Here is a 22,532-nt window from a genome sequence, read left to right as displayed (position 1 = left end):
CAAAAATTGAGGTAAAAATAACAACAAGCAGAAAGAAAGGGTTAAGGACGGTAAGAAAGCCAATTAATACGATGAATAAAGCATTTTGCACTCTTAGGATATGTGGATAAGTGTACCACACAATCTTTACCATATTCTAACTACATGACTTTACTTTCTATACTTGTGTTGCACTGAGACCTGTTTGCAGTGTTGGGGAAGCCTGGCTGTGGAGTGAATTGAGCGAGTGCTGCTCGTTGTTCTGTGGGAGTAGCACATCATCAGGTGTAGAGGAGGGCCTCACCTGGGAGGACATGCCATGGCAGGGGTAGAGGATGGCGCGGTCGTCGTCCTCGGAGCCCTGGTCCAGGCAGTACCCACTGGCCTTGCTGTTCCGCACCTGCAACAAACCCATGAGCATTTATACTTTATCCATACAGCCAGGTCAGCGGCCCCGGCACTTCTGAGTACAGTATCGGGTCACCGATTGTACCACCGGACCAGCCACCAGCCATAGAGGGGAAGGATAGTCAAGGCTCAAGGTGCTTTGACTCCCAGAGACAAAAAGCTTTTGGGTTCGAATCCCACTGTGCATTTGGACAACATGTCGAAATAGTCGCTCTATCGTTTATCGTTTCCCAGGTTAAATCATTGAACAGTAAGAGGATGGTAACAGAACAGCATGACTTCTGAGGTGATCAGCGACCAGTTGAAACACTGCTTAAGGTTTGTCTTGAGTAATAGTGCAAAAGTGTGGCAAATTTGTGCAATTTAGCGTAATGATGTGCATGACATCTAATAGGGCCACTCTTACTATTTAATTTAATTGTATCAAAAGTGGGGCACCGTGAATTCAAATACAGTTCATTTGCGCGCAGGTAGAGGTTAGGCTTCTGGCAGGTCGGATGTTGAACCCGGTACCGTTGGACTGACCAGCCACTACTAACCCATTCTTCCCCTTGCAGATGCTCAACTTGAACAAAGGGTATTTCCCGTAGCTGAGCTCACTGCTGACTCTTCCTTTGGTCACATCGGCTAACCCAGAATTGAAGCTGAAAGCAAATCAATTGTCCGTGTTTGTTTACTCAGGGCTGCTCAGTTTTCTTATGCCTGTGCCCTTATGCTGAACCAACACACACACACACACCCAAACACAAATACACACACACACGCAAAAAGTAACGTTCAGTCCCTTCATGTCTGCTGTCTGCCTCCGTCGCCGCACGGGGAGATGCGTCTCACAAGCCACGCGCCACTGTCTCATATCGCACCTCTCACATCTTAAACCCGTAATCGCTAAAGAAACTGAGATCAGCAGGCAGAGCAGCGCCTGCCTGTCTCTCCCTCTCTCTCTCTCTCTCTTCACCTCCTCATTGCCTGGGACGGCCCAGGGTGGAGATGATGGGCCTGTGTGCGTGTGTTTGTGTGTGTGTGTGTGTGCGTGTGTGTGTGCGTGTGTTTGTGTGTGTGTGCATGCAGATGCATGGGAGGTAGCGTGTTTGTGTGTGTGTGTGCACGGATACATGTGAAGTTGTGTGTTTGTGTGTGTGTGGGGATGTGTGTGTGTGTGACTTCCACACTTCCAGGTTGTGACAAATCTGCCGTGTCGCGGTTGGCGCAGACACGTTTCCGATTGGCCGCTCAGAGAGGCGGTGACAGATTGGCCACGCGTCGGCGGCAGCGTTGGCGGCGGCGGCGGCGGCGACCATGGCAACGTGTGATTCCTGCAGCGCAGAGTGGAGACGGAGGTGTCGCCCACTCCCGGGGAATCCGTTAGAGAAGCCTTTGCCGGAGGAAGGGACGTGGCTTTCATGCACGGCCGTGTGTGTTTGTGGGTTGTGTGTTGTATTTCTGTGTGTGTGATGTGTGGGATAAATGTGGATTACTTTGTGTGTGTGTGATGTTTTTGTGCATGCATATGTTTGTGTGGGATATGTGTGTGTGGGTGTGTTGCATTTGTGTGCATGTGTGCGTGCGTGTGCGTGTGCGTGTGTGTGTGTGTGTGTGTGTGTGTGTGTGTGTGTGTGTGTGTGTATGATGTGTGGGATAAATGTGGATTATTTTGTGTGTGTGTGGGTGTTGTTTTTGTGTTTTTGTTGTGTTGGATATTTGTGTGTGGGTGTGTGGCATTTGTGTGCATGTGTGTGTGCCCGTTTGTGTGTGTGTGTGTGTGTGTGTGTGTGTGTTTGTTGTGTCTTGTATTTTTATGTGTGTACCTGATGTGTGGGATAAATGTGGATTATTTGTGTGTGTGTGTGTGTGTGTGTGTGTGTTGGTGTTGTTTTTCAGTATGCATGAGTTTGTGTGGAAGATGTGTGTGTGTGTGTGTCTGTGTGTTTTTTGTGTGTGAAATGAGAGGAGGAACTGTTGGATGAATGTGTATCCGTGTTTCAAGTGAAGGTGGGGGGGGCAGGGTTTGAAATCTTACAGTGTTGATGAATCTAAAGGTTAATTTTTATATATACCCACAATGCATTTGGAGAATGTATCGATTCCCTTCCTAGCCTCTTTGTTGTGTAAATCAATACCCTGGGGAGTGGGTTGGGGGGGGGGGGGGGTTATCTGGGGCGAGACAGTGCATTTCTGCGCACCTCCAAATGTGCCCCTGCTGTGTGTTTGCTGAATTCCCCCAACCTGTCATAATCTGTGCCCATAGCCGCCCCCCCCCCCCCCCCCCCCCCCCCCGCGCCCTTCTCCCCCGACGCAACGCAAGCACAAACGAGCCCTAACAATGGCGTATTCACGCGATGAAGCGATTAAGTGTTTCAGACTCATCACCAAAGGAAACCGCATCAAATGTGTTTGTGGGGTGGTGCTTTGGCCCAATTGCAATGGCAATGGGAAAGCCTTTCATTGCTATTGCTAAATGCTAAGGCTAATGCTGCCACAGAGACCATCTCCACTATCCACATTTCGACACAGCATATTGAAATTGTCCAGAAACTAATTTCTGTCAAAATAACTTTTCATAAAGTGTATTCTAAACTGTCGTTTCCTCTGGAATTACATTGAAGGGTTCCCTGCTTGTAGGAGAGCAAAGATGGTGGCAGAATAATTGGATAATATGGTGCTCATGAATTAATAAGCTCTTCTCGATAAGGACATCCTTTTTATATCATCCGTGAAATCAAATTATCCCTGTTTACCTTCTCCCGCAACGCATAGCTTCTTTAAAACATAATCAGCCAGCAAGCAATCATGAATTTGCATAACTTGGAGCATTTTTTGAATACCGTCACCACAGAAAGAAAGACGAAAAAAGGAATAGAAAGAAAGAAAGAAAATAAGTGAAGACAAGTGAAGGAAAAATAAATAAAGGGCGATAGTAAATAACAGAAAAAGTATACTCAAAAAGAAATGAATAAATGGATGAACAAACATAAAAAACAAAACGAAAGTAAGAGGGGAAACTAAGAAAGAAGGACAGAATAATTCCCTCACCTCGCCATAGGTGATGGTGTTGTTGTAGATGCGCATCTCGGGGTAGACGTGCTCCAGGTACCAACGGAAGCTGCGACAATGCAGCCGCTTCCTCAGGTCCACCCGCTCAGACACATCCCCGAAGTCTACCCCAGGGTTCTGGAGGCACAGCGGGGAGGGAAAAAACTCCTAAAATGGCCACCGGGGACTTTACTTAAGTAACCGCGGTGACCTGTTTTTGCCGAGCTGTTGGATTAGGAAAATGAAGGAGCCTGAAGGGTTGAATAAATGAATGCATGATACAAGCCTGCGAGATATAACAGAATAAAACCTAATGCAAACGTTCTAGGGCTATTGTACATCTTCACATTCATGATATTAATTACTAATTTTCATTTTTTCAAGTGCTTGTGCGTTGGTCTACACCTATACCTGAGGAAAGTATCTGTAAAAAACAGATTATACCTGCAGTATTGGACACATTGTACACTCAGCAACCTAATTATTTAAACATCAAGGCTAAAGAACTAACGAAACACATAGACACACACACACACACACACACACGCACACACACACACACACACACACACACACACACACACACACACACACACACACACACACACACACACACACACACACACACACACACACAGAATCAGGGCTGATTTGAAAGCAGATTATTTCTATTACGTTCTTTGCTCTGTTGGTCTCTTGCAACCAGCTGCTGGCTCCCTTTGCAACATCTGGCAAGGTGTAAACGCTAGCCTGCGCTTCCGTGAGCTGCTTCACACAGAAGGGGTGGGATTGCAGGGTTTAACATTTGCGGTATCAGAGGCTCATAAAGGCCCCCAACCCCCATAAGGCTCAAGTAATTGTTTTCTCAGAGGAACCCTTGGCCAATAAGATAAGTGTGTATGTAAGTGCTGGGGTGTTTGTGTGTGTGTGAGTGTGTGTCGGTGTGAGCCTGCATGTGTGTCTCTGTGTGGCTGTGTGTTTGTGCATGTTTATCTGTATCTGTATATCTGTGTGTTTGTGTGTGTGTGTGTGTGTGTGTGTGTGTGTGTGTGTGTGTGCGTGTGTGTGTGTGTGCGTGTGTGTGTGTATGTGTGCGTGTGTATGTGCACGTGTGTATGTCTGTGTGTATTCGTGTGTGTGTGCCTGCATCCTCGAGTGTGTGTGTGTGTGTGTATGTGTGCGTGTGTATGTGCACGTGTGTATGTCTGTGTGTATTCGTGTGTGTGTGCCTGCATCCTCGAGTGTGTGTTTCTGTGTGTTTCTTTGTGTGTGTGTGTGTGTGTGTGTGTGTGTGTGTGTGTGTGTGTGTGTGTGTGTGAGGGAGGTACATTCGATTTTGTACAGCTGCAGTGCCGGGTGTTCGTCATGTATACCACATCAGTCCTCTCTATGGGACGACCTGGGTAATGGCAGTGCGCTGTGGCACTGTGTGGGTAATTACATCGGATAGAGGATGTGACCCGATTAGCAAATTTTTCACAAATGGATCGGCACACTAAGACAGTTAAGGTATTCTCAGATGATTTTTGCCACATGGACCTATTGTTTGCGGTTTAATGGCCACCATGCCTCACCCAAGGCCATCAACGCTATTAGCTTTGCTACGGTTAAAGCATCCTGTTTTGATGCCTTTGTTCGCCTAGCACACAGTCTCATTGCGTCCTGTGTGCTACTGCAATCAGACGCGTGTCCAATCACGCCATTTAGCATAGTTTACAAGGCAATAAGTTAGCCGGCATTCATTAGGAAATGTAGCATCTTATTCTTTAGCCTTTCCATCTCGTAAGAACTTGAATGCAATTAGGAGCACTTGACTGGTGTTAGAGTTGAATATGATGAACTGTAGGGCGTCTCACATCGACTGCCGCCGTAACTCCCCTGGCTGTTGGGGGCGAGACCCCACCTCTAAGGGAATGAAGCCTGCCTTGCACACTCTGCCCCCCAGCAGTGAGACGGTAGATTAAGGGGGTTGAAATGTGAATTCTGAATTTCGATCTACTATTGTCTCTGGAGGACTGCAGTGATCGTCTGAATGAGCAAGTTCGAAGGGGGGTGAAGTACTACAAAACCAAGGGAGCTGGGAGAACAAGAGTCCATGGTCTTAGAAACACTTTTACAAGCTCTGGTTTTCAAACCACTACAGTGTACAAGCTCTACGAGTCAGTATCCTCTCGACTGTTTATTGACAAGAGCTCAACCAAGTTTTTAGAAACCTATTTTGCAGTATATATATGATATTAATAAGAAGAAGATAAAGAAAATTAAGAGGAAGAAGAAGAAGAAGAAGAAGAAGAAGAAGAAGAAGAAGAAGAAGAAGAAGAAGAAGAAGAAGAAGAAGAAGAAGTGTTGAACTTTTCAAGAGCACAACCAGTGAGTTCCCCGTTATTCACTGTGGGAGTTTGTTTTGTTTGAGGAGAAGCAGCTACTTAAGGTTGCTTGGGGAAAACTATAAATGTCTGCTCCCTAGTGGTGAGACAACAATGAATGCAGCTTAAAATAAAAAAAAAGAAATATAACTCACGTTCATGGGAATGTTCCAGGCCATGTACACATGGGATTTGTACTCATCCATCCAGACCTCGGCAGCGCGCAGGGCGTTGCGCTTGGCATAGTAATCAATGTCGTTGTTGTATGGCTTCTTGGTGCGTTCGATGTGGGCCACTCTTGAGCAAGGCAGCACCTCCATGCTGCCGCCACACTGCCACACCTAAACAAACAAGATGTAACAGTGCCATGAGATGGGGTGATTAAAGAGAGCTCCTTTGCAGGAGTTTAACCATATGTTTCGGTTATGCATGCCTGAGATTTTTAGCTAAACATTGATTTGTGCAGTGCTGGGTGAGGTGCTTTATTTAATAGGAGGTCATATTCACTGCAAAATGTTGCAGTGTGAATACGGATTTCATGTAATCAGCTGTTTTCTGGTTGTTTCTTGATTGCTGCTTTGTCAAAAAAACAAGAGGGTCCACATATTTTTGATGACATTTTCATGGCAGATGCAATCATTCATGTTTTTAAACTACATTCCATTTTTCAGTTTGGTAAACGTAGTCACTTCAGTTTTTGTACAGTAAAATGTATCTGTACACTTAATGTGCAGTATTGCCATGGATAATCAGCCTCAATGTCTAGCGTCCTTCAATACTTTTTGTCTAGCGATAGTGAAGATTCGGATCGTCAAACTAATAGTGACTTTGGAAACAAAGGATAGATAATATTCTTCCAGCGAGAGAGTCGAGTCTACAGGGCAACGCCGAGACAGTCAATGAAAAGAAACTTCTGGCATGCTTCTTTACTGTCAGGAGAAATTTGGCCTTGTCAAGATTTTACTGTTTAGGATCTGCCCCCCTGTTTTATCTCTGCATGGGTACGTGTTCATTTCTGTCTCACCAATTAGATGCTATGCATCATTATTTTCTGCTGAACAGAGGGGAAAAGGTAGAAAAAGTAATGGACTCCACGAGGCAGCCACCATAAACGCGACTGAAGAGCGAAAAACGACCACAAAACCCGGACTGCTGAACACCAATACCTGCATCATAACGACCAAGTATATAAAAAATATGCAAGCTATATAAAATTCACAAAATCATCGTAACGCCTGACCAACAATAGTATGATACATGGCGTTACCTAAATTTCTCTGCTGAGATGAATAAAGTATATCTTATCTTATCTTATCTTACATACAATGATAGTTGTGATAGTTGATAGGTTGCCATATAAAGACAACAATTATCATTACATGGTAACTAACTATGGTACGGTAACAAAATGAATGAATTAGTTACCATACAATGTTGCTCTACAAAAATCGCATGTGATCAATGACCATACACCAGCCATGTGAAAGCAAAGTGTAATAGGCAGCTCCTACACCCTCCTGGAACAACACCTAACCATCTCTATAGACGTACCAGTCGCCCGCAAAGCGACAGAAGAGAAAACATGCTGAGGAAGCATAACTGCGAGGGGGAGGAGAAAGGGAAAGAAGGGAGGAAGAGGAAGTGACAGGGGGCCATATGGTGTGTAGTACAGTGGTTCTCAGAACGCAAGGAGGGGGAAAAAAACGAAAAGGTCTGCGTGAAATACATCGAGGTCATCGGAAAAATAATACCGCAAGCAGAAAATGGAGGCATACGTCGTTGATGCAGGAAGTTGAGCCTTATGTGAGTGTGAGGTGAGAACAGCAGTCTCATAATAGGGTGGCATATGGCGGCGCCCAAAGTCCTCCAGAACTACAGCCGCCGAGCCCCCCTGTCTCTTAATGACAATCATCGCATCGTTTACAACAGACGTTCCGGCTTATTAACACGTCCCTGAACCTGGAAACAGATCCCGCGCGCCGTGTTGGAAGAGGACTCTAGCCTCAGCTGGCGCCACAGTGAGCGCATAAAGGAGGAATAAAGAGTGAAAACCCCAGATACATAATTAAGTCAGGGATAATACAGTCAGTAGGGGAAGGGGAAGACACTGCTGCTGCTCTGCTCTGCTCTTTGAGTTATCAGCTTTCTACCTGCTAGCGAGGGAGGGATCGCAACCGTTGACTTTGAGGACCTCAGTGGGTAGGGGGATGGGAGCTCACTGTAAGAAGTTAACTTGATGCAGGTGATAAACTAGGCCTTGTAATAACCAGATGATTGGACAATATGCTCTATATCCTTGGGATATATTTTCAATAAAGTAATTTAAAATGTAATCAATATTCATGCAGGCATTTATAACCTGCATGTTTGAATTAAGGCTGGTTGATGATGTATTGCATTAATTAACTCACAGCCTAACCACTGGTAGAAGTACAACGAAGTGCCTTATGAATTTAGTTCATCAACATCATCAGCAATCTGGTGTGGGTACACACCATTTACCCAACACACTGTAGCTAATCAAGATGGCATCACCATCATCAAATCAGAACCAAATCAACAGGGAAACTGACAGGCCCCATACAGGCAATCCGCATGGAGCCACGCGATCCAATCAGGGAGCCTGGAACCATATGGCCAAGCACACAGTGCTTATGGAAATGAGACAACATCAAATATTTACCAAGTCCTTTCCATTTTCATAATTCCCGTGTCACCTAAAATCTCTCTATATTAAAGGCGTTTGTGTCTGTTGTGTGTATCTGGAATCAAGGACGTACATCTTAGGTATGTGCGTGTGTAAAGATTTGTGTGTATGTGTGTGTGTGTGTGTGTGGGTGGGTGGGTGGGTGTGTGCATGTTTTGAGACTAATTAAAGTGTGTGTGGAGCCGCTCTCCCGTGCTCACCTAACCTTGATCGCCCAAATCGATAGGCCCGACCAGACCCCCCTCAGTACTGCTGATCCATTGTGAACCAGCAGCCGAAGAAGATCCATTAGAACCATAAGAGAGGTGTGTGTTTGTGTGTGCGTGTGTGTGTGTGTGTGTGTGTGTGTCTGTGTGTGTGTGTGTGTGTCTGTGTGTGTGTGTGTGCGTGTGTGTGTCCGTCTTTGTGTGTGTGTGTGTGCGTATGTGTGTGTGTGTGTGTGTGTGTGTGTGTGTGTGTGTGTGTGTGTGTGTGTGTGTGTGTGTGTGTGTGTGTGTGTGTGTGTGTTGTACTGGCAGGTACAAGCCTAATGTTAAAGCCTAAGCGCTTGCTAATTGTAGTGGGCCATGGTGCTGAGCTCAATTTAACAGTGTGCTGCTCTGGGTTTGTTAGCCAGGTGTTCAAAATCAATAGCCTGAGCTGTGTTGTGTGCTTTCGTGCATTATGTATAACACATATACACACGCTTACACACAAGTAAACACACACACACACACACAACCACACAGGTATTTGGAGGACACACTTTGTTCATTAAATGTGTTGATATTTGTAATTCAGGAGCCTTCCAACCGGCATTAATAACTAATTAAAGGACATTATTATTTTCAGTACACCATATCCTACGATCGGGTAGCTAGCAGATAGCAATAGATAGCTTTATAACCCAGTATTTTATGTTGCTTTTTAATGTTTAACACTTGGTACCAGGCAATCATTAGTGGGCCAAAGTTGTGTCTGCTAGATAACATTAGTGGAGAGTATTTTGACATGTTTTAATTAGATGAAGATCAGGGTTTGAAATGTTTCAGGTCAATTGGTCGTGATACTTTTTATTTTAAATGCTATTCCCTGTGAGCACTTGTCCACCAATTTAATAAAATATGTCTGCACATGTTGTGGCCAATACATGATCCGAAGACTTTGAATAATAAATCAGCATAGCAATTATAAACTGATTGATATGATTTCCTTTCTTCCTTCCTCCTCTTGTAGTCATTTTCTTTCAACAAAAAATTCCACCTGCGATTGGGATCGAGCTCTTGCCTTGATCTCCCACAATGCAATGCAATTACTATGGCAGTTGTCAAGGCTCAACTCAGAAAAATCTCCCCTTTATAATCAACTCTATCACCGGCGCTATTTATACACGTAGGGGATGGATTGATAAGAATCCTATCCCAAGGTAATTTGGCTCATTCAAATCAAAATTTTGTGTTCCATCTGTAAAATTTCTAATGATGTGGATTCTTCAGGAAAATCGGGAGAAAACATGTAATAATCAGATCTCATTTGCGCTAAAATGAATAGAAATCATCTGTTTTCTGGAAAGGTAGTTAACCGCAGGCGACCCGTGCAACAACCAGAGAAATTACAACCTACAACAAACACTTTGAATTTGAATAAGCAGCAAGTGGATCTGTTCACACTCTTTGAATACAGAGGTTAATTAAAATGATATGTGAGCTCAAGCACCTCGCATATTAAACCGTGATCACACAGCGAACCGCTGCAAAGTCGGTGACACTATCTATAAACCACTATGCTATTTCTATTTATATGATAGGACATGTATATGTATCAGTATCGTTCAAAATATTGAGTGTCAATATATGTGGTCGAGTGCTTTCCGGTATATAGGTTCATGGATATTTTACAAAACATCTTGCATGGGTTTACATCAAACAAGCTTTCCACAGATGCAACAGACTGCTCAGGCCCTCAGCGATTCACTGGGAGGAGGGGATTTAGGAGGGATATTAGATACAACTAACTGTCCAGCAGCACAGCACATGGAGAAAGAGAGAGAGAGAGAGAGACATAGAGTGAATATATGGATAGAGAGATATGGATAAAAAGAGAGTCAGAGAGACACACAGACGACCCGACAGAGAGAGAGAGACAGACAGAGAGAGAGACACACAGCTGGTGAGAACGAGCAAGAGATATGGATAGTTGGAGAGAGGGCGGACGAAAGATATGGAGAAAGAAAAGGAGAAAGAGAGGGAGAGAGATAGAGCGATACATAGGCGCGAGAGAGAGATGGAGAGAAATAGATATGGATCGAGAGCTAGAGAAAAATAGGAAAAGACGGAGAGAACAGGCGAGATATGGAGAGAGAGCGAGGGATAGCTCGTGACAGATATTGAGAAAGAGAGACAGAGACAGAGACAGAGAGAGAGAGAGAGAGAGAGAGAGAGAGAGAGAGAGAGAGAGAGAGAGACCCATTCCTAGTGAAGCAGCAGGCACACAGGTGGCTGGAAGCAGCAGGCTGCCGGTACATTCATGCGCGTCGTGTTCAAGGATATCTTCGGATTGAACCACTACTCCCCCGCCTGCATCTGTGGGGCTTTGATGCACAATCTTACCTCTTGATAGAACCTTAGCAAGGTTCTTGATAGAACCTTGATAGACCCATAGCACCAATTCCCAAAAGATTATCACCTACTTTTTATGAGCCTTGGTGTTGTTGAATGATATCGCATTTGATACATCTTTTACCTAATGTAATAATGTTGAAGTAGTACAAGATTACAAGACTTTAGTACTCTGTGTATTTACAGATGACAGATTAAAATAAATATTATGGAGTAAGCCTGGAGACCATATAGCACTCAGCTGGCCTCGGTGAACTCTGTTTCAACACGCTGCCCACTAGAGTCTACATAATTAAAGTCTGTCTGACATTTACATTGAATAATACAAAATAAAAAATGCCGGCCCCCTCATTAACATCAATGACTTAATGGAGAGCGTTTACTTTGATGTAGTGGTAATGGAATCGCTAATTTAATTTAATCGCCACTGTACATAGTGTTAGTTAATTGGTGCCGGTCCATTTGGACCGAAAGCACTGCAGGGCTGCAGGGCACATCAGCCATTAAAAGCATAAAAGGCCATCAGCAGTGGTAAACATGATTTCATAAGCACCATTACACAATATAATCAATATACAGGCAGAGAAAGAGCTGTGAATGGGAGTGCTTCTGAACATGGGATACTTGGGTGGATGGGTTTCTCTTGCGTCTTCCGCATCAAGCCTAACATGAGCCTGAGCTGAAGTCGTCTTCATCATACAATTATCATCTCATCATCGATAATTATTTGGGTGTTCCTGTGCTGGTTGATGCTTGAGTGCTGCCACTGTCAACGCGAGACACAACCTCGTGGGTTTTTTCTGATCTGAGCTTGGTTCACCGGGGATGGCATTCTGCTGATGAGATGAAAGATGGATTAAAAAATTTGAAGATAGCTGTTATTTTTTCTTCAACCTGTAATTTATGGGAAATCACGGTGCCTCATTGCATTTCCCTCTACAGCAAAGACGTGCGCTGCACACATTAAGTGTGCAGTCAAACCCGTTCAACCGAAACACAACACAGCGTTCCGTTCTTTGTTTCCTGCAGTCAAGACACGTTTGCAAATGACATGTTTGCAAAGAGAAGCGGATCTCACGATAACAACAACTATTCACGGTATCACCTCTCCACCATCTTATATGGATGCTCACTATACAAGCCCTGTTTTATGGAAACCACCCAACACAAAAAAGGACAATCTTGGAACGAAAATGACACAATTAACACTCCCATGTCCTGGGTGCCACTCTGCACACTCGGCGCTGAAGCAGACATGACTGTCTCTTAGTGAGCCTTCTCTGTTCCCCCAACGGTCCGGGCTGTCGATAAGACGTGTGAGCGTGAGGACGGACGCAAGCAGTCTGGGCGCCAGAGTGAGACGACGAGGGCGGGTGGAGGTCACAACAGCGTTCTTTATATTCTCATTCATCCGGCGGGGAGGAGGAAGCCCCGCTTGATCTGACTGACGGCTGCAGGAAAATGATCCTGTAGCAGAGATATAGCAACCGGACTTCTGAATATATCAAGGCAATGGCTGGAGCGTTTTGAGCAGATTGATTCGGTTCAGGTTGAGTTCATCTGGCCACTCAGTCATGCATTATGGATGACTCAGGCAGAGAGTTGATAATATATTATATAATATTGTAATTTATTGCTATTGACGCTTTCAACGATTTAAAGGGATTCAAGGTTCAAAGGGCATCATAAGGAGCTGGCAAGAACCCTCGTTAGAACCATAGACTATGGATATTGGGATTTTAACCAAGAAGGGGAAGTTATATCTCTTTAATACCTGGTATACACCAACACACACACGCACACAGGCACACGGGCACACACACACACACACACACACGCATGCACAAAGGCACACACACACACACAGGCACACATGGTCAAAGACACATACGAACACAAACACACACACACACACACACACACACACACACACACACACACACACACACACACACACACAGGCACACATGGTCAAAGACACATACGAACACAAACACACACACACACACACAGGCAATCACACAAAAAAAGAGATTAAGCTTTCCATGCTGAGTAGAGGTTAAGGAAGAGAACCTTCACCTTCCAGGCTGACCGCCTGCGTGGGGGATCATGCCAGCAGCCTTCCGGACACTTCAGTACCATCTGTGACCCTGACACCGCCCACCGATGGAGGGTCAGAGGTGTTGTCAGACCTCAGTGTGATGTGGTCCCCGTAAGGACAAGACAGGCTTACAGAACATTGGTCTGCTGTCTACTTTTAGCACATCGATGTTATGGCCATTGTGATAGTTGCCCTCACATCCTGTTCATCATGTTGACCTTGTTCCTTCTAAAAGGTCAACATGTTTGGCCACCGACAAACCCAGACGCACACACATATGCACAGACACACACACACGCACACACACTTGATATTTGCCGTGGGGCTACGGGAAACAAAGGCTGTGCTAATGCCGAGCATTTCACACATGCAGAAAAAAATCGTGTAGATCTGGTTATGGCGGTGCACTCGGAAAAACTTGTGATACAAAACATGATAGAGAATGCTTAGCAATCCATTCAAGTCCCCTCGTTTTGGCTAAGGTCATGTTTGGTCAAGCATCTTATTTGCCCTTTAAAAATGATTAAAATGAACACTTGACTAAAAGGGATTGTCGACGCAGAATTCCACAATTAGGTCCAGCGGCCGTTCAGTTAGTTCCTAAACCGTGCCTCCATACGAGTGAGTCGTCATGCCTTTGACAGTTTTTGGCATGTGCTCTGTCACACACCTTTACTGTTTGCCCCTCCCCCAAGGGCTGTCACGGTTGCCAGTGTGATGTGATGTTGCCATGGTGATGTGATCCTGCCTTGTCTAAGAAAGGCATGGTGACCGTGGGACTGTGGTGTTTCATGAACAAATCATTACACACACACACACACACACACACACACACACACACACACACACACAAACACACACAGCGAGCAGAAAGATAGCATTGATTAGGGAGACCAATGAAAGACGATTAGGGAGACCAATGAAAGAGCTGGAAACAGAGTGTAAACTTGGTTCAGTGGGCTGTAAACTGAGATGAGAGGGATAGCCAATGGAATCACAAGTCCAACATCTTACTGAGGGCAAACTGGCTGCCCGCAGAAGGTGACGGGGGCCACGGCCGGTATAAGGGGCTTGCAATCCTTCGACGGCGCGTGTCACCTCGACATTTTGATGCCCACCGAAGATATTTGGTTATGACAAAGCCGGTAATGGTAATTGACCCTCCCCCGCCTTCTGCTTTTATTAGACAGTTGGTAAATCACTTTTAGAGTGACTCACTGTTCTCCACACTAACTCAGGCTAGGTGGTCTCGCTGCCATATCCAAGGAAATATCATGATTACAAAATACTGTTCCTATCTGCTGGTGGATGATGTACCGGTGTGAGTGTACAGCCCCAATTTCTTAGGAATTTATCTGCCTCGTCTCTGGACTGATCCGCATGCATTTTTTCTGAAGTGTAAGGCGCTGTGAGTGCTTCCCTGGTTCCTTTGGAGTGCGCTTCACAGTATAATTTTACATTTTAAAACCACAAAAAATGAATACCTTCCATGTCAACATAAATCAACAACGGCTTTACTGCATTTATTTTTTTTTATCCGAGGGCTCTGTAATATAATAGGGGGCAGGATAGTCTGGGATGTTTGACTCCTATGCACACACAAATAAACAAACAATTTGCCTGAGCCTGATGCACGGCATGTCACTGCAGAGCAGAGCCAGAAATGATCTACAAATTCCACCTTGGGGCAAATGAAGCTATATTCTATTCTACCATTCTACGTGATGACTTATATCTAAAGAAAATATTTCACTGCAAGTCGAACGAACTAAATACAAAATGATCAATAGTAATAGTAAGTAATAAGTGACTATGATCAAAACCATAAAACCTTTATTCATACTATATGCTCACTCAAGCCCTGTGGTATGTCTCGTGCAAAGTGATCCCCAGGGATCAATCCAGAACCTCTGCTTTGAAATGTTAACTTATTCACTGCAGCTGTCTCCATTTTCTATCAGAGGGAGGTGAGCATCTTATCAGAAGATGCTCACGACTCGTCTCTCTGACGACCAGTCTCTGTACACTTAGCAGGGTTACCCTCTCTACATCACAGGAAAGTGCAAAGAATTATGTAGTTAATTATGGTAATTAAACAGCCCAGACTTTGACATTTTATATTGTCCTATTTGTCTATTGTGGCAAAGACAACCAACCACTTAGTTTCTTCAAGAGCCTGGTGACATTGTGGGTTCTGAAAGTAAGCCACTAAATTTGAACAATCTGTTGTGCTGATAGTTTTTCTTTTTCAAAAGCAGTCAAAAAATTCAAAATCATACTTCGCAAACGATCATTCTTGCACAAATTATTTTAAGCATAAAAAATTATGTTTCTGTCAAATCTCACACATATTTTTTTTGAGTTATGCTTAAATATGCTAATGAGACGGTGGCGTTCTCATTTTGGAATTAACTTTTGTATTAGCAGAGTGTGATACTCTGAGGCTCTCTCTAGTCTCCTGGAATATATAATAAGAAAGCATCAAAGCATCGACGGATGAAGGCTCCATCCTTCATCATGCCCACATGCACACAAACGCGTACAAACACACACACACACATCACATGCTCCGTCTTTTCCTGTCTCCTTTTTTGCCCACAGAGCGCACGAGGGGAAGATGATGGAAGATGTATATGCAGAGTCCTCCTCCTAATCTGTCCGTCTGTCAAAACCTCATTCTGCTCACACTAGCCTCCCCTTCCTCACACTCCTCTCTCAACGTTCTCCCTCATTCGGCTCGCTGCTGTTCAAACGTTGGCCTTGTCAGATCTCCCCTGCTTTCCATAAAGTCTACCATATCTTAATTCTCCGCTTATCAGTTGAAGTAGGTGAGTAGTTTCTCTCTCTCTCTCTCTCTCTCTCTCTCTGCTGGATGGCACTGCACAGGGACGAAGACGCTCGGTTGACTTTAGGAAAGTATCATCCGTCATTTACCTCACATAATTGGGCTATGAAACCGAACACAAGAAGGATTGGACGATGCAGAAGATTCTCTCAAATCACTGCAGCTATTAGAGTGGTAAGGATGGGTTACTGACGTGCGCTGTCACAGCTAAATGCAGATCTTTAAAAACGGTTATTAGTCACCAAATTGGAAGACACGCTCGTGCTGTTTGATTACCAATTATAAAACTAGGCAAACTTGTTTGTCGTGGACACATTGACAAGCTACGTGCTGCCAAAAAACATGTAATTGCTGATTAGATTCGCAATTGAAAAACAACATCCGATACTCTGTTGTTTACAGTTAACATTCACGTTCTTCACACTGTCGCTATCTATTTTGGACTCATCTCTATTATCGTTGACAGTTGCGGGTGGAAACGTACAGTAATGAAGAACAGAGTAAGTAACTCTGAGTCCATTAAGCCCCAGTGGATTGATCCAGTTGCTAAATAATGCAGGCCATGGAAAAGACAAATGAGTGATCAATAGACAGACCTCCATTGTTAACTTAACCCAGCGGGCATGCATAAAATCCTGGTGGTTGTCCTCATCCTGAGCCTCGCGCAAGGAACAGAAACCCAGGGAATCACAAACCGTGCGCTTTGGCATCAACACTATCTCTGATACACAGCACACATCTGGGGGCAAGACAGTCGAGTGGTAAAGGTCTCCCACTCAGCCTAAAGGCTCTGAAATCAAACCTCCATGTGCGGCTATAATCCCCTAGCCCTATACCCCACCCCTACCCACTCCTTAATGTCATGCATCCAAAATCAACAACCCACTTCGGATAAAAATGACTGTGTTAATCCATCTCATTGCGGCATTGCTAATCTATATCACGGACAGATTTGTGAACTCAAGCAGATTGTTTGAGTGTTGTACCAACTTTAAGAATTGGCTCCATTAAAACGGCCGAGGGCTGACATATGGCGGCCTTCCATCAGGAGCTGGTAAACGGACACGGCAGAGTGCAGTTCTCTCTGGTGCCAGCATGGCTGCTGACCGCAGATGGCCGGCGCTTTAATAATGACTCTGCTGCCCTTCACAAGGTGACCGCTCTGGGCCTCGGAGCGGCTGGGTCCAGCCTAGCTCTTTGGTGCTAATCGTACAACTGAGAATTATTTCAATTAACCTGTTTTATTAATGGATGTAGCTTTTAGGCATAAGATCTTTATTTTTATTTATTTTTGGTCTTCTGTCAACATGTCCTGTAAAAAAACTCCAGCCTATCTCTTTGGTCTTAATCATGCAACAATTAACTTGTTTTATTGGATGTAGCTTTTGGGCAAAAGCCAAAATCTTCAAATTCAGTTTTATCCAAATGTTGAAAGGTTCATATTTCATATTGCAGTAGCTCGATATGCTATATTGGACCTATACCAGAAGAGATGTACTATTCCTCAAGAAAAACTCATGGGATTTTTGCTCTGTATCTGCCCATGTCGAATGTTTTATCAGAAATTCTGTGTTTACTGAAGAGATACCCACAGTCTAACAACTAATCCCTTGTAGAATTCATAGTTCTAGAATAGCAACACATAAGCAACTTCACAAGCTCCCACTAAAAGTTTCTGAGTTTGCCTGAAAGGATAATGAGGTGTGTAGGTTTTCATAAATGTAAATAGTTTATATTTCTACCTATAAGTGGCCAGCAATGAAACTGATACATTATAAAAAATAAACAATGACATTTAATATAATGAAATGGGAATACAACACAAGGCTAATATGAAGCTGAATTAAGGTTGCTTAAGGTCAAGATTGAATAATGAGCCTACATCGTAGAGAAAAATACCTAGTCTTAAGTAAAACTAAAAAGTATAATACCAAACATTAATCAAACTAAAGTGAACTAACACACTGTAAACTAAGCCATGTCAAGCTTAATTAAAAGGATATACATTTATAAAAAAAAACAACAACAACCTTGACTAATGAATCTATTACTGTTGGGACCGGGTAAAGTGTAATTAGCTGCCTCCTCTCTGGTAGCTTCTGCTGTGGTTGGACTCTAATGAGAAGCTTTTCCCTCACAAAGGAGAAAGGAGAGCCAGATGGAGCAATGGATCCGGTGGCTATAGAGATAAGGCTTTAAGAGAAATGATTAGGAAATGATAAAACAAACAAAAACACAAAAAACACAAAGCATGAACGCAAATTCTTTGTGTCTCTATAACAAGTTAACAGCTCTTAAAGCTCTGCACTAGTCTGTCTGACGAGTGAAGAATTCATTAGAACCAGCATAAAGGTACCGGGTTTGAACCCCAATGTCCACCACCTAACTATAAGCATCCTTGAGCAAGAGATCCTAACCCCTACCTGCCCCATAATGACTTCCATCTAAAATTCACTGTAGGTTTCCTAGGATAAAAGTGTCTGCAAAATGCCAAAACTCATAACCCAACTTGGACCTAACAGTTTCCAGGTCGCATCAGGTGAGAACTCACATGTCCTCACTTCGGCACTCTGGTGTCAGCCAAGTGTCTACAAGGGCTCAAGGAAATTGGCTTAAAGGGGACGGCGGTACGAAGAAACAGCTGTGGTTCCTGTAATTGTTATTAACTGTGGCACATAAGAGAGAGCTGGAGCTCCATTGATTTTATGCAGGCTGAGATTTAAGTGCAGCACTCCACCGATACAACACCCCAATGCCAGGAGTACACTGCAAATGAAAGGCAATCCCTCCCCGCACACTCCACCTTATCCCTTGAGAAGCCAGATCAGCGGAGGATTGGGTGTGTTATGAATCCAACCTGTATTGACACTCCGGGTAGAATTTATCTTCACTTTCCCTCCTTCACTCTTTTTTGACAAACTCAGCTGCAAGTGGAATTTCCTTGAAGGTTGTGAATAAAGGTTGTTCAAAATGTGTGAAGGCCACAAAGGATTCACGCTATCACTGTGGATAGATAACGCTGATAGCATTGTCTGGCATTGTTTGCAGGATAGAATAGACTTTACTGTAGTATTTTGAACACGTTTGAATGTAGACTGGTAGTAGATGAGGTCTGATACCCACCCCTCACTATGCAAAGCGCTTTGAGAACCTTGAAAATAGTCAAACACTTGACAGAGTGCTGATAATAAATTAATCAATACATCATCTTTTTTTATTTTTCATTCTGTTTTATTTTTCAACTGGTGGTCTTCAAGTGCAGAATGGTTAGAGATAGTAAATATCAGTCTCAATTCCCCCCACAGTGACGGGGGAAAAACACAATACCCAGAAGCGTTATAGCAGTACATTCCTGAGGAAGTAGAAATTTATCTCAGATGACATCTCTAATGGGGTTTACCCTCCTCTTGCATCTGTTATCGCTCTTCCCCACCCACACGTCATTTAAAATCACACACACACACACACACACACACACACACACACACACACACACACACACACACACACAACCACACACTCACACAAAGGGAGGCAGACAACCACACCTGCGAATTTCCTCGCCTCCCTTCCTCCTCTAAAGGAGGCCAAGGCTTTGAATACAGCCAGGAAGCTTTTCTTCCTTTTTTCCCTTTCTTTCTTCCTTCACGCAGCTTATGCGACTGCGAAGGCAACTCCAAATAAATTATAGATGCAGTGTAACCTTTTCCCAGCGAGCGGTGGCTTTCATCAGCGCCACACACTGAAATGGTCGTGGGCAGGCTGTGGCTAGCACGCCGCAACCTGGGCTAATTGTTAAACATGTTCCTGTCAATCAAGCATATCCCGCCTGGCAAGTGCTCAGCCGGCGCTGCTACAATGAGCTGAGGCCCAGCAGGCCCTCCGCCAGCCTCAAGACTATCTCAATTCCATTAGCAGCTGTACAGAATGAGAAGCTAAGAGCCGCTGTCGACTGCGGGCTCACCAGGGGAGTCGCGGCGCCCGCACTGAATAGATTGAATGGACTCTGCTCTGTCTTCTTTTATTCTATGGCATATGTTTAATTTCCACACGCGCGTGCGCCCGACGGCGGGCAGAGTAATTGCCGTTCGCAACGGGACGTCGCGTTAAAATACACAACAACACGGGACTGGAAACAAGGATGTTACACAGCTTTCCTGAATAAAAATGTAAATAATCCATACAGCTGCGAAAAACAAAAACAAGCCTCGCGACGTGAGATGCTAGCGTGACGGAGCCGAGAGGAGCGTGCGTCGCGGCAACCGTTACGCCTCATTACAGCTCAATGCGGCGCCCTCTGCATTCATTTAGCCGCAGAGCTGGGAGTCTCAGAAAGGCAATCTGCTCTGCCATCCACCTATGGCCGAGCCGTATGATTTGTTAGCTCACATGTTAGCGGGCTCACTGCATAAGGATAACAAGAATAACCCGGGAGAGCCGGTTGAACGGAGCCGTTCCTTTCTGCCACACGTAGCCCGGTGTGGTGACTCATGGCTTCATGCTAATTCGGTAGCTTTTCTGGAGATAACAGCTCGGCTCAGGGATGGCGGTGTTATAACCGGAGGAACCGGGGATTCTGGGAGTAGGGGATGTGTGTGTGTGTGTGGGGGGGAATGTGAGAGGGTTGGAGATGATCATCAGCAGCCCATAAATGGCACTTGGTTACCCATGAAGCCCGTCGGAAATCTCTTGTGCGAGGTATATTTGGCCACCACCCGAGCGGTCGGCCTTTCTTGGGTGCCGTGGTGGAGGCCATCTCGAGATTTGAAATGGATGTGAGGAAGACGTTAAATGAAAGAGCATGATCTGTCATGCATTTCTCATTCCAATAAGCCCGCCACCGATTTCAGATACAGGCGAGCGCCGGTTCCACTCGGCTGGAGAGAAACATTTTCTGAATTTAAACACTAGCCCAGCCCGTCGCTCACTCAGAGCGTTAAATTCAACTCAAAGCGGCTGCAGAAAGAGATTTACATTCTCCGTATAGGGGCTTTAGAGCCGCTGGGTTGGCTGAAGATTGGCGTTAAGCTTTCTTTCTCTACTCTTGCCCCTCATCTAAGACATTTTAAACTTCTACTGCAAATTTTAATCATGGTTCGTGTTGACGCCCCTGGTGTCTGGTATCCTAATCCGCTGCCTTCAGGCAGGGGCACAGGAGAAAATCAGGAGCGCTTCTCAAAGTCTGAAGTGAGATTCTGCAAATCTTTCCCACCGGGATTGCTCATCAAATGATCAGCCTCAACCAAAAAATCGGATATGTAATTACGACTTTTGTGTGTGTGTGTTCGGGTGTTTTATCAAACCATCCCTTCATAGCATTACCACCCTTTTCACCGCCACCATAGGGAAAGTCTTCTAGTTAAACCCCCCAATATGGCAGCGTCTTTGTCTTTCTTTGTGTGTGAGTTTCCTTTTCCTTTTTTTCATCATATGTTTCTTTTGGCAGAACAATGTCCCTGTGGTAATGCATTTTTATGACATTGAATGGGGTAATGGAGGCTTAGGAAACTCACCCGCATGCCCAGCTCAATGTTTTCTCCCCCGTACACCTCCATACCAGGGTCCAGCAGACCGATCTCGCCAAAGTACTCCCGATCAACCACAAAGGAGCACCCGATCATTGCTGGTGTTCTGAAAGAGAGAGGCAGACCAAGGAAGAGTTAGTGTGAGAGAGAGAGAGAGAGAGGAAGCAAAAGAGAAGAAGAGAAATAAAAAGAGATACGAAAAAATATTCCCCAGCTGCTCGTCTTTATACGCCCACAATGAATGCAGTTCATTACCCTTTAAAGAAAAAAAAGAAGTAACCCAGTTCAGACACTGAAACCAATTAGGCTTCCGCAGCAAGATGGTTGATACTGCCGGTTAGACTGAAGGCAGAAACACCGTTTATTTGATCAGTATCAAATTAGGCAGTTCTGGAGGATCACCTCAGGTAAAACGCCTTTAACATTGGTCACAGTGTTTACATAGCAAATGAAGCGTACACATTCCTCTCCATCTGCCGTGTGCCTGCGAAGAAGTGGTGACGTCGTGTTTAATATTCCCCACAGCGGTGCGTTCGTGTCACTCATTCGGGGGATGGATCATCAGCAGAATGTATAAACCGGAGGGGTGGATGGGTTGGGGGGTGGTGGGGGGGGGTGTTTGCGCTGTACTGTTTTAATATTTTTTAAAAGGATAGATCTCGGGCCAACTGTTTATTATGCAAACAGTGAGCCGTCAACGCCATCCCACTCATTATGCTAATTCACAGAGGAGATAATGTCTTTCATTTTAAATATTTCTACGCAGTAGTTCGGTACCTCCGTGGGTAAAGCTGCCATTGAGGTCCTCACTCTGGCTATAGGGCCCACATAGTGCCAATGTCAATTATGTACAAGTCAATGAAAGGCCTCATGTTCGTGCCGAGCCCTTGAGAGGGCTGAGGACACACTCTTTTATCTTGCAGGGCCCTGACAGGTCCTCGATGTGTTACACACCAACATGCATTAACAAT

At 44.6% G+C, this 22,532-nt stretch overlaps 1 protein-coding gene across 1 annotated transcript in view; it reads right to left on the bottom strand.

Moving 5' to 3' along the window:
* galnt9 (polypeptide N-acetylgalactosaminyltransferase 9) overlaps positions 1 to 22,532 on the bottom strand; it is a gene marked incomplete at both ends in the record, with an annotated part of 67,962 nt that overhangs the window by 5,370 nt on the left and 40,060 nt on the right. The window contains 4 exons of the mRNA XM_079730787.1: positions 284 to 379; positions 3,421 to 3,558; positions 5,942 to 6,127; positions 21,550 to 21,667. Coding sequence (XP_079586913.1) covers positions 284 to 379; positions 3,421 to 3,558; positions 5,942 to 6,127; positions 21,550 to 21,667 — 538 coding nt within the window. The remainder of the gene's footprint in view (positions 1 to 283; positions 380 to 3,420; positions 3,559 to 5,941; positions 6,128 to 21,549; positions 21,668 to 22,532) is intronic.

The sequence above is a fragment of the Pollachius pollachius genome (assembly GCF_949987615.1).
Source record: "Pollachius pollachius genome assembly, chromosome: 1".
Lineage (NCBI taxonomy): Eukaryota > Metazoa > Chordata > Actinopteri > Gadiformes > Gadidae > Pollachius > Pollachius pollachius.
This window is presented reverse-complemented; position numbering and strand designations above follow the sequence as displayed.